An 11884-nucleotide genomic window follows, 5' to 3' on the forward strand; every position below is an offset into this window, starting at 1 on the left:
TACAAACAATCAGATAAAAAGTCAGGAATGTGGGAAAATAAATTGATTTGTGTTTTAATTTCACATTTTCAATTTAGCATCTCATAATTAGGACTCAAACTAAGGAATTCAACTTTTTATTGTTCCTTACTTTTAGCATTTCAACCTCATTTTAAACTTCTAATCTAATATTTTGAGCTTGAATCACTTTTTGACTATTAGCCTCATGATTGCAAATTTTATTTCATATTTTGACCCTTTAAAGTCCTGATTTTGACATTCTTTCAAATTTATTTACCTTTAACAAAACTTCAGTGTCATGTTTGCACCTTTTTGAACAAATGAATTTGCATTTTATGGGATTGTGAGCCTTTTAACTCATCTTTTTCACTCCTTCTATGTGTAAATCATTTAGATCAGTGCTAAAAGATAAAATTAAAATTTGAGCCATACTTTAACTTCTCATGTCATGATTACAAATTGTTTTTCATATTTAGAGCTTTTAAAACTTATGATTTTGACTTTGTAATACATTTTCCTTTAAAAAAAATATTTTTCATTTTCATGTTTTGACCTTTTTGAAGTAATTTACTTTACTCAGATTGTGAGCCATTAGCTGATTTATGTTAATTTATCAGACAAAAATGATTTATTATCAGTGCTAAATGTTTTTTCAGATTTCAATACTGGTGAAAAGAGGTCAACTGGGGTTAAAAGGTGACCTTGTTAGGCCCTCAGATTAGACCTGAATGCAGAATCCAGCCCCTGCTCTGATTGAGTTTGACAACCCTGGTTTAGGTAAAGTAATGAGGTTTTAAGGGGAGCACAGGAAAGAAGAGTAACAGTCCTAAACAAAAACAAGAGCTTATTTGCTATTGTGAAGTGTAAATATTGCTTTGATAAGTACTGATATGTTCAGCTTGTAGATTAGTGCAATCCTAGGTATACTACACTCTCCATTAAAAAGGTGGGTGGTCCTTAAAAGGACCTTTAGGTGGTTTGATGATGAGCAGGTTTACTTGGAGCTGGTGTACTTGGTGACAGCCTTAGTTCCCTCAGACACGGCGTGCTTGGCCAGTTCTCCAGGCAGCAGCAGGCGGACGGCGGTCTGGATCTCCCTGGAGGTGATGGTGGAGCGCTTGTTGTAGTGAGCCAGACGGGAGGCCTCCCCGGCGATGCGCTCAAAGATATCGCTGACGAAAGAATTCATGATGCCCATAGCCTTGGAGGAGATGCCGGTATCGGGGTGCACCTGCTTAAGCACCTTGTAAACGTAGATGGCGTAGCTCTCTTTCCTGCTCCTCTTCCTCTTTTTGCCGCTTTTGGTCGCTTTAGAGACAGCTTTCTTGGAGCCCTTCTTAGGCGCTTTCACTTGATCAGGCATGGTTATCTCGAGTATATTACCTACACACGAACGACGTTCACGTGGTCAGATCGCTGGTTTTATTCGAGTCTGGTGCAAATACTCACGCTCTGTTGCTCGCACAGGATTGGCTGAGGTCGGAGCGCTTGTTGCTGGGTGATAGAGGGGGGATGGAGGCTTTGTCCCGTTCAGGGGGGTCTCCAGAAAATGATGTCACCACGTACCCATCAGTAAACCCTCTCCTATTGTAATAAGCAGGTTTTGAGACAGCAGTAAGATAGCAATGTGTAAAGTTAATTAAAATAGATGATATAATTATAAAGAAAACAACACAATCACAATTTCCACAATAAATACTTTAAGGACAAAACCTTCAGCACACCTGGAGAGGTGAAAATGAGAGAAGTTAAAGATCTAAACACTCCAACACACCTCTGTGGCACAATTCAAAAATAAATATTTACAGCTCAGTCATAGTTTGCAGATCTGATTTTTCATCCCTCACTTTGATCCTGTATGATAAAGGAGCTTTCTCCATCACTGCTACTCCCGTCCTCTGTCTGAACTGGTTCATTAGAGTCAGGCGTTTTCAGTTTTGAGTGGATGCGTTTAAACAGTGACAGCTGGGCTTTTACTGTCTAACCTCTGCCTCCAGTGGTCACCATTCTGCATCACAGGTCAATCACAATGCATTGTGTGTTTTTAAGAGTGAGATTGTGTTTTAGAGGTTTTTTTTGGGGGGGAGGGGGCAAACAAGTTTTGCAAATTGTGTTGAACCAGGAGAAATGTTAAGAGGTTTTGTTAACAAGAGGGCCAATCAGATAAATGACTTAAATGTCTCTTATTATTTGGTTCAGAGAATGGGAAATAGTGTTTGAGCAGATGTGAAATAGTGTGATCTTTCTTTTGGGAAACAATAAACAGACAGAAACAAGAAAACAAAGTCTCTCACATACCCTTGCAGTTCCAACAGCGTCCCGACGTTTTTGTACTCAGACATTCATCGTGTTGTTAGCTCCAGTAAATCAGCCTGATGGACGTCTGAGTGACTATTTGAAGCACCACCAAAAAGTTGTGCTGGAATTTCTGGTATTTAGATTGTTGACTTCTCTCGTACTCACCTCTTCAGGTATGCAAAAGATTTCGTCCTTTAAATATTTATTTTGGAGAATTTAACCCTTTTGATTTGATAAACATTTTTTGAGACCTCTGTTATTGCCAGAAATGACTAATAAATCAAATTTGATACAAAAAAAAGAAAAATGTGAAATTTTATGGCAAATTTTCTTTTATTTTGGATTTCTGTTGAAGGTTAGACATATAAACATGTCAGACAAGTTTGGGGTCTTTCTATGATCTGATGTGAGAAAGCTGTGGTGCTGACTGGACAGCTCACCAGCTCAGTACTGTGTGACTGTGAGCACATGGAGCTGTCCTTGGTGCTGAAATATTTGAAATGGGATCTTTCCTCCTCTTGTTGTCCTTCTGATGTTGTTCATCAGAACAAACTGTGGTGAAGTGAATTTATTATATGTCTTATTAGACATAAACCCTTTTCATTACTTCTAGGAATATGTAGTGTTTCTGATCTTGTACAATCAACCATATCTGGATGTAAATTAAAAACTCCCGGGCAAATCATCAACCACATTTCAGAACACAGAAGCCCACAGGTAATAAGGGTGGCGTTTTTTATTGGCTGTGTGCTTTTTCTGCACACAGACAATAAAAGTTTTGACACTTATAGGCTCATTAAAATACTTTTATTTCAGTTTATTTCAGTTCATCTTCACAAATTACTTTAGTTTGCTTAATTCATTCAACTCTAGTTTCCAAATATAGCCTACCATGAAATAGCATGTTTCTTTGGATCAACTTTCATTAACACGAGTCACTTTGATAGCTGTTGACAGTGCACAATGTTAACTGTATATACCTACTGTCCTTTAAGTTTAATTTAATTTTATTAGTGTATTTATGTTACTTATCCTTTTTCAGTTCTATTCTGTCTTACCAACTTCTAACTCTTTGTTGTGTTGCTGCAATGTCAGAATCTTATCTTATCTTACCTTGAACTATTTTGTGCTCTTCACAGACTGATATGAATCTGCTCCCTGTGGAGTCAAACCTAACAGCCTGTGTTGGTTCTCTACAAACATAAAAATTCACAGTGGTCTGGTCTATTTTCATTTAATAAATATTTATGAATAGAGTGACATTTGTTGATATAACTTACATTTTCTAAACAACTGAATTGAGATTTTAGCCCCCCAAAATCAAAATGTACCAGTCACCACTGACTTATATGACAGTGCAGTTACACTAAGAATCCTTGAGAGGGCGCCAAAGTTCACCAAACTGAATTCCCTCACACTGTTGCTTTAGGACAAGTATGGAGGCAGATTAGGGCCATTTTTGAAGGAAAATATAATTTTAGACAATTCGAGATTAAAGTAGAAATTTCGAGAATAAAGTTGAAACACAATTTCAAGATTAAAGTCAAAATGACCAGAAAAGAAGTAGAAACTTGTTATTACTAGCGGATCATAGACGCTGTGTGTTTATGTGGCGAAGACAGATTCTCTTTATTGTTAAATCCAGTAATAAGGTATAATTTCACATACTCATTGATATGAGGCATGACGCATTTCGACCTGTCATTTTGACTTTAATCTCGCAATTGTGTTTCAACTTTATTCTTGAAATTTTGACTTTATTCTCGTCATTTCAACTTTAATCTCGACTTGTCCAAAATTATATTCTCCTTCAAAAATGGCCCTAATCTGCTTCCATAGGACAAGAATAACTTGTTAAAGAACGTTTTTTCCCTAAAAATGTCTTTTTATTTTTGTGTTTGCATTAAAGACTAAATTAAAGATTAAATTCAGAAGAGCACTGATACTCTCCTTGGTGCAGACATTAATAAGTGAGAACTTCATATCACTCTTTCATCAGCTGCTGAAGGTGCTGCGATACAGGTCGTCATGGTTACCCAACCTTCAGCCTCGACCAAACAGCTTCATCACATTTGACTGCAGTTTACACCTGTAGAGGTGAGACACAAATACAATCAGATGAATGGATCTCATCAACATTTACAGAGAATGAGTTTTATTAATAATGAAGAAGAGGCTGTGGTTGCACTGACAGGACTGTCGATCAGCCGCCTCTTCATGTAAACTGTTCAAAAGACGAGGGCCGACAACATATTGGAATAAGATTGTGCTTCGTCTCTCTGCATGACACTCCCCAACCATAACATCAAACACAACGCAGAGTACCAGGGTGTTTAGGGAGACTGCAGGACCGCCATCGTGGAGGCGTGGGTTACATATCTATCTATCTATCTATCTATCTATCTATCTATCTATCTATCTATCTATCTATCTATCTATCTACATCGTAGATCTTACAGCATTCAATGCTCCAACTCTATCAGTGGTTTCCACCTAACTGCTAGCATCTTTTTAGCTGCAGTGCATGCTGACAGCTACAACAACCTTTGTGTTTGTTTAAGATTACACCCAGAATCATCGTTCAAAAGCATGAATTCAAGAGAACAATTATCTGTGACTCCTAATGGTTTAGAAAGAAGCTCAGCAATTTGTTTCGAAAATTTTCTAACTGGAGGACACTCCCACACAATAGGTAGAAATGTCCCCACTTGGTTTAAATCACATAGAGAACAATTTAGAGACTCATCAACGCTCATCCTAAAACGCCGTATGGGAGTTAAATAAGTCTGATAAAGAATCGGTTTGTTAGTTTAAAGTTTGGATTTTGCAATACACAAGATGTATTTTGCCATACTTTAACCCAGTTGATAGATGATTCAGGGCAGTCTCTGTTCCATTTTGATGTAATTGCTAAGGCAGACTGTGTTTGCTCTAAAAGTGTGCTATAAATCATGGACGCCTGTCCTTTAGAAAGTCCCTGTCCCTGAAAGTTTCTTTCATAACACTTTTACAGAGTGCAGGGCAGGTGGCCTATCAGTAGAAATGTTAGCAGCATGTATGGCTGAATGTAACTGTAGTGTTACCAGATCCAGGATAAAATACTGAGTATTGAAAAGTTACAAGAAATGTTTTAATCCTGTCTGACTTCAATCTGCAGCTCCTTACTCACTCGTATATGCTGTAGTGTTAGGGTTTGTGGTTTCCTGTCACTCGCAGGCTGCGAGAACTCAGAGCACAATGTATCTCTACTGCTCTAACCAACCCCCCTTAAATGTGTGTAAATGTGCCTGCTGTACTTTAGAAAAGAACAAAGAGAGAAGCCATGTCGACTCAGACTCACCTATGGGGGCTCTGTGTGGTCTGAAGGAAAAAACCTTCCTTGAAATGCGTCCTCAATAATCCCACAAGAAAAAGGAATAATTTAAATCCTCTGAAATCAGTAAGGTTACTCTAGCATATTTAGAGTAAAAGTCCCACCAGAGTTTAAGATATGGTTTTAAAATCCATTTTCATTTTTATTTGCAGCTCAGTCAAAAATGTATCAAATCACTCAAAAAGCCAGACTGATAATCAAATTGTCAGATTTAAAAGATTACATGTAAAAGTAAATTAATCACCAACAAAAATGGATTACATGAACATTTTTGAATGATTCCCTGGAGGAAAAATGATGTAAAAATCAACTTAGAAGCAAAAACAAACATATTGGTTCAACATAAGAATATAGGGACCAAAAATTCAAAATGGTCAAAACCCTCATGATTTGAAACCACAAAAAATAGCTTTTTTTTTATTTAGTTCTCCATCTCGGACCACAGAAACTGTCTATTCTGATCAGCTGACACTACTTTTGGTGAGCAAAATACCAGCATGGGTCTCCCTGACTTTTAATAGCCGCTGGGTAGTACTTGTTGGCTTTTATTCATACCCTCTTTGTAGAGGGGTTTCCCTTCCACTCACAGGTAGTAACGACTCATAACTGGTTTGTTCACCGATAGGAGTTATCACTGATCGCTCACAGAAGGTCTCAGGACTGAAGAACATGTGTACACCAATCAAGCTGACAGGTTGGAGTCTGCAAGAGACCCCATGAGCAAATTGGGGTCCCTTTTTATACCTGGTTCCACCGACGTATCGTCATGGAAAGTCCCGTCTCTTTAAGTTGGACAAAGTTCTCAGAAACTCAGAGTTCACCAACTTTTCACCCGAAAAGTCCCTGGTGGTTTTTTCCTTCACTGTCTTTCTTAGATGGAGATGCAACACCTACAGAAGAAGCCTCACTGGGCCTTTTGACCTTCACACTTCTGTCAGCAAGGTTTCGGTTCTGCAGGTGCAGCAGCAACCATAGTCTATTTATGGACGTGTGCACATACAAAACTAGAGAAGCTTAATTACTGCATAAGAAATAAAATAAAACATTTGTCTTGTTAAACCCAACTTTGGTTAAATATTGCAAAGTTTAAAAGAAAAACTGATAATTAAACTGGGATTAAAGCTAATTGGTTTTTCAATGAAAATAATTCATTAACACCAGAAAGTCGATTCTCTCAACAGTACAAACAGAAAAAAAAACGTACTGGGTGGGCTCTATTTCAACTCAACACTCACAACTACCCACTGGACCCCCATGTGTGTTGGTCTCTGGGCCTGTGTTCATAATGCCCAATGGATAACCCAGCCAAGAGAACAGCAGTGGAAGAAAAATTGTCATTTGCATGAATTGACAGTGGCCTGCCTGTCAGAAAGTCACATATCCATCCAGACTCATCCATCCTGCAACCGGCACTAGCAACTTGACTGACAGTTATTGAATTTTGGGACTGAAAGTGTCAAGCTGTTATTGGCTTTTGATGATGGAAAAACTTATAACCCCTTTTGATAACTCAAAATCCAAGTTATGAGGACAAAACAATAACATTTCTTTAGTTTATTTGACTCACATCACAAAACAGACGTTTAAACAGCACAAGGCCTTTATTGTAGCATTAGCTAGACTGAATCTACCAAATACTCTGATGAAGGCCGTGTGCTGAAACATGTAAGAGTTTGTTTTGTGATGTGAGCCAAATAAACTAGTGAAATGTTATTGTTTTGTCCTCCATAATCTGGATTTCAAGATGTGCTTTTTATGAAGCTAAGCACTCCATTGATGGTCTACACCAGGGGTATCAAACTCAATCACAGCAGGGCCTAACAGGGTCCACATTTAACCATAAACTGTCAACCTCATTTCACCAGTAATGAGGTATGAAATCAAATCTTAGCACTAATTTTAAATGATTTTGACATTTAAAACAAAAATTAAAAAGAAAATTTTAAAGGCTCAGATTCTGAGAAAAGTAAATTTATTAGTTCAAAAAGGTCAAAACATGAAATTAAATTTGAAAAATAATGTTTTCTAAAGGCAAATATATCAGAAAGAAAGTCAAAATCATGAGTTTAGAAGGTCAAAATATGATTCAAAATTTAAATTGTGAGTCTAAAAGGTCAAACTATGGGATTATGAAGTCAAAGTTTGGAGTTAAAATATGAGATAAAATACAAAATAATAGGTTAAAAATGTCAAAATATCACTTAAAAATCTGAATTATGAATCTTAAAGCTCAAAATATGATATAAGAAGTCAAAATTATGAGTTGAAATTCTCAAAGTATGAAATTCAAAGTCAAAATCCTAAGTTTGAGTCCTAACCGTGACATGCAAAATTGATAATGTGAAATGGAAACACATATTAATTTCTTTTCCCACATTCCCGACTTCTTGTCTAAATATTTCTACTCCTTACTTTTTCAGATTGTGTGACTTAAGGAAATCTTAGATCATCAGGATAAGTTCACATTTTTATACTTGAGGAAATCTGCAGACCTCAGACTGATGGGCCAGTTATGACAAAAATATGAGATCATCTTGGGGGCCGGATTTAATTTTTCCAGGGGCCAGATTTGGCCCCTGGGGCCTTGAGTTTGACACCTGTGGTCTACACTGATGTAAAGTGCAACTTCCCCCTCCAACTGACCCTTTTGATAACTGTTTCTGCTCATTTTTTTTCCAAGTTGTTTTTTTTCCCCACATTATTCCACTTTATCCCACTGTAGCCATTTTTTGCAGCTTTTCACCATTTTCCCGTCAATCTTTGCCCTTTTCTTTAACCTCTGTTGACCAATTTTCTTTCACTTCATTTAATAATCATCTTTTGTATTTTTTTGTCCCTTTTGCCTCTTAATCCAATCTTGTCTCCTTTATCCCATTTGTGGCACTTTTTAGGAACTTTCCACCATTTTTGTGCTGCTTTTTCCCCCTTTTGTTGACCCCTCTTGCATTTTTTTAACCAATTATGGCCCTTTACCTCTGTAATTTCATCATTTTTGCCTTAAAGTTGCCTATGTTCCTTTATACTTTATTCTCTGGCAACCTGACGTTTGTGCACATCATAGTAACTATGAAGTCTGACATTACTTTCCAACTGTTTTAGTCAGTTTGCCCATGCACATTGTTAACATGAGTAATAAAGGAGTATCAGTTTAAGGGGTTTACATATTAATTAGGACATACTATACTACAGCAAGAATAAAGTACATTTTTGTTGGTTTTATAAAAGTGATTCTTTTTCCATTTTGAAAATAAGGCATGGTCATCATATTTTTAACTCTACAATGGATTGTGGTTTTCCTGACTTCCATGAGCCCCAGACAGCTCTCTCCTTAAGGGAAATCTTATTTCCCTGTGCACGGACAGCTCTTTCATAGAGTAGGTAGGTGGCCCTTAAAAGGGCCGTTATGTTGAACGCTACCGTGTGACAATTTACTTTTTAGCGGCTTTCTCGGTCTTCTTAGGCAGCAAGACAGCCTGGATGTTGGGCAGCACACCACCCTGAGCGATGGTGACTCCTCCCAGCAGCTTGTTGAGCTCCTCGTCGTTGCGGACAGCCAGCTGCAGATGACGGGGGATGATCCTGGTCTTCTTGTTGTCGCGGGCAGCGTTTCCAGCCAGCTCCAGGATCTCAGCGGTCAGATACTCGAGCACAGCCGCCAGGTAGACGGGGGCTCCAGCTCCAACACGCTCAGCATAGTTTCCTTTACGGAGCAGCCTGTGGACACGACCCACGGGGAACTGAAGCCCGGCACGGGAAGATCGAGTCTTAGCCTTAGCTCTGGCTTTTCCACCGGTCTTTCCTCTTCCTGACATGGTGAGAGTAGTTCTGAGTACGAGTGATATCAAAGAATAACGGTGCTGGAGCGCTTGCCGTGTATATATAGGGCTCTGGTCCTCGAGCTCAAACTGTAACAGTGATACACCAATCAGAGAAAAGCACGCTCAGCGCGGCTCCAGCCTTGATTACAATGACGTCATCGAAGAAAAAGGCTCATGAAATCACCTAAAAAGGAAAATCGTTTCAAGATAGATTACTGGTCCATTACTGATCCATCAGCGAACTATTAAACATTATAACAAATGACTACTATTAATTTAATATTTCCTCCTCTTCTGCCGCTGACAGGTAAAAATGAGGTGACTATATGGTCAATGCCTGTCTAGATAGTAAACATTTATTATTTATTTATGCCCCAACATGTTTATTCATTTTATATTATCATATTACCCTATATTACTAAAAAAAAGACTGTTTTGATGTTGAAATTATATTGTTGTTGATTCAGATTAAATGAGCACTTCATCATATTAAACTAGTGTTTATTCGTGAGAAACCACTGTCATAGTGGAATATTTATTTGGTATTCTGCTTTAATGAATAATCGGAGAGCAGATGGGAAATAAAATAGAGTAAGTCCACTTTTGGTTTTGGCGGAAAGTTTGAAACATTTGTGACCAATGCTCAGCGGAGCTTTGAGGCGGTGGCTGTCCTCCAAGCCGCCACCAATCAGAGAGCGGAGCTCTGAAGCTGCGTCACCGGGTCACAGCCTCCCCTCTCCGCTTAAAGACCAGCTCGTCTCCGCCCTTTTGGACATACTTTTCTGAGACAGAGAGGAGGTAAGAGACCATGGCAAGAACCAAGCAGACCGCTCGTAAATCCACCGGAGGCAAAGCCCCCAGGAAGCAGCTGGCCACCAAGGCTGCCCGCAAGAGCGCCCCGGCCACCGGCGGCGTCAAGAAGCCTCACCGTTACAGGCCCGGGACCGTGGCTCTGCGTGAGATCCGTCGCTATCAGAAATCCACTGAGCTGCTCATCCGCAAGCTGCCTTTCCAGCGCCTGGTCCGTGAGATCGCTCAGGACTTCAAGACCGATTTGCGCTTCCAGAGCTCGGCCGTCATGGCTCTGCAGGAGGCCTCAGAGGCTTACCTTGTGGGACTCTTCGAGGACACCAACCTGTGTGCCATCCACGCCAAGAGGGTCACCATCATGCCCAAAGATATTCAGCTGGCCCGCCGCATCCGTGGAGAGAGAGCTTAAACTAGACCATCAATACTCCCAAACCACAACGGCTCTTTTAAGAGCCACCACATTGATACCCAAAGAGATATTTCCTATTGTGTTCAGGGTCTTCACACGTTCATGAATACAGAAGCCTGTCTGTTTTTGTTTAATCCTTGCAGAGGCATCTTCTACACTGCTCTATTTTGCCTATCATTTTGCTGCCACAGTCACATTATTAGGGATTTAGCCTTTGCATAATCTGTACAATGTCCCGTATCAACTACAAAGTCCTCCTCACATACCAATCTCTCCATGCTCTGGCTCCCCAGTACCCTTCTGACCCTGTTGCTTTGCACAGGCCTGGATTAAGATTGCAGAGGCCCTTGGGCAAAAAATCACACAGACCCCCACCATCACATCACACACAACCATATATCATGGCTTTTAATAACAGGCTGATATTTATTGTAAACCTGTAGCTCTACAGATACACAGACACACTGTCAGGCTACAGATGATATCAGAAAGAAGGACAAAATCAACACCTGTAGATATCCTCTATCATAGAGGATTCACAGTGAAGAACACCTAAATATAACGCCTTTATTCCCCTAAAACCATCCATTCATATAAATTACTTAGAACAGGGGTTTTCAAAGTATGTGAGAGTGAGCCTTCCCTGAGAAGAACTGATTCATTCGGTGGACCCCCACCCACAAAAAGGATTAAAAAAAAAAAAAATTTAAAAAACAACATTTCAAGTATTTGTGTCTAATCTTTAACATTTTTAACATTAATATATTTTGGATATTTTGGTTTGCAAATGCCATTAAACATCTGCCTTTCCCACTTATTCAGTTATAATGCCATTAAATACCCCTTTTTCATATTTTTTGGGCCATTTTACAACTTCTTTTTTGCTTCTTTTTCCCCATTTTTCCACTTTTGTCCCATTTTTGCCCTTTTTCACCTTTTTGTCCATTTAAGCTACCTTTCATCATTTTATATCCCTTTATCCCCAATTTTTTTGCTCATTTTTGTGATGTCTTTTTGCCACTTTTTCCCAAGTTTTGCCACTTTCATCCCATTTTTGCCCCTTTTTTTTTTTTTACCATTTTTGCCACTTTTTGTCCATTTAAGCTGCTTTTTGCCATTAAATACCACTTGTTTCCTTTTTTCCCAATTTTTGCCTCTTCTTTTTGCATCTTTCTT

General features: G+C 38.9%; 3 protein-coding genes across 3 annotated transcripts; 1 reads left to right on the forward strand and 2 right to left on the reverse strand.

Annotated features, from left to right (window-relative positions):
* Positions 1-991: 991 nt before the first annotated feature.
* On the reverse strand, positions 992-1367 carry LOC121508938 (histone H2B type 1-O-like). Its single transcript, XM_041786084.1, has one exon. It carries the CDS (start codon positions 1361-1363, stop codon positions 995-997), a length of 369 nt encoding a protein of 122 aa, XP_041642018.1. The 5' UTR covers positions 1364-1367; the 3' UTR covers positions 992-994.
* Positions 1368-4319: 2952 nt separating this feature from the next.
* Positions 4320-9501, reverse strand: LOC121508926 (histone H2A-like). Its single transcript, XM_041786073.1, has 2 exons — positions 9104-9501; positions 4320-4387 (listed from the first exon to the last, which is right to left on the reverse strand). Exons 1-2 carry the CDS (start codon positions 9481-9483, stop codon positions 4342-4344), a joined length of 426 nt encoding a protein of 141 aa, XP_041642007.1. The 5' UTR covers positions 9484-9501; the 3' UTR covers positions 4320-4341.
* Positions 9502-10297: 796 nt separating this feature from the next.
* LOC121508928 (histone H3) lies at positions 10298-10708 on the forward strand. Its single transcript, XM_041786075.1, has one exon. The coding sequence runs from the start codon at positions 10298-10300 to the stop codon at positions 10706-10708; it is 411 nt and encodes a 136-aa protein (XP_041642009.1).
* Positions 10709-11884: the final 1176 nt, after the last annotated feature.

Source organism: Cheilinus undulatus, linkage group 4, assembly GCF_018320785.1.
Source record: "Cheilinus undulatus linkage group 4, ASM1832078v1, whole genome shotgun sequence".
NCBI classification, from domain to species: domain Eukaryota; kingdom Metazoa; phylum Chordata; class Actinopteri; order Labriformes; family Labridae; genus Cheilinus; species Cheilinus undulatus.

Excerpts from the sequence above, each read along its gene's own strand:
- LOC121508938 (XM_041786084.1), bottom strand. The coding sequence starts at position 1,363 with ATGCCTGATCAAGTGAAAGCGCCTAAGAAGGGCTCCAAGAAAGCTGTC.
- LOC121508926 (XM_041786073.1), bottom strand. The coding sequence starts at position 9,483 with ATGTCAGGAAGAGGAAAGACCGGTGGAAAAGCCAGAGCTAAGGCTAAG. Across the intron at positions 4,388-9,103 it reads ACCGAGAAAGCCGCTAAAAA|GTGTAAACTGCAGTCAAATG; the intron begins GTAAATTGTCAC and ends TCACCTCTACAG.
- LOC121508928 (XM_041786075.1), top strand. The coding sequence starts at position 10,298 with ATGGCAAGAACCAAGCAGACCGCTCGTAAATCCACCGGAGGCAAAGCC.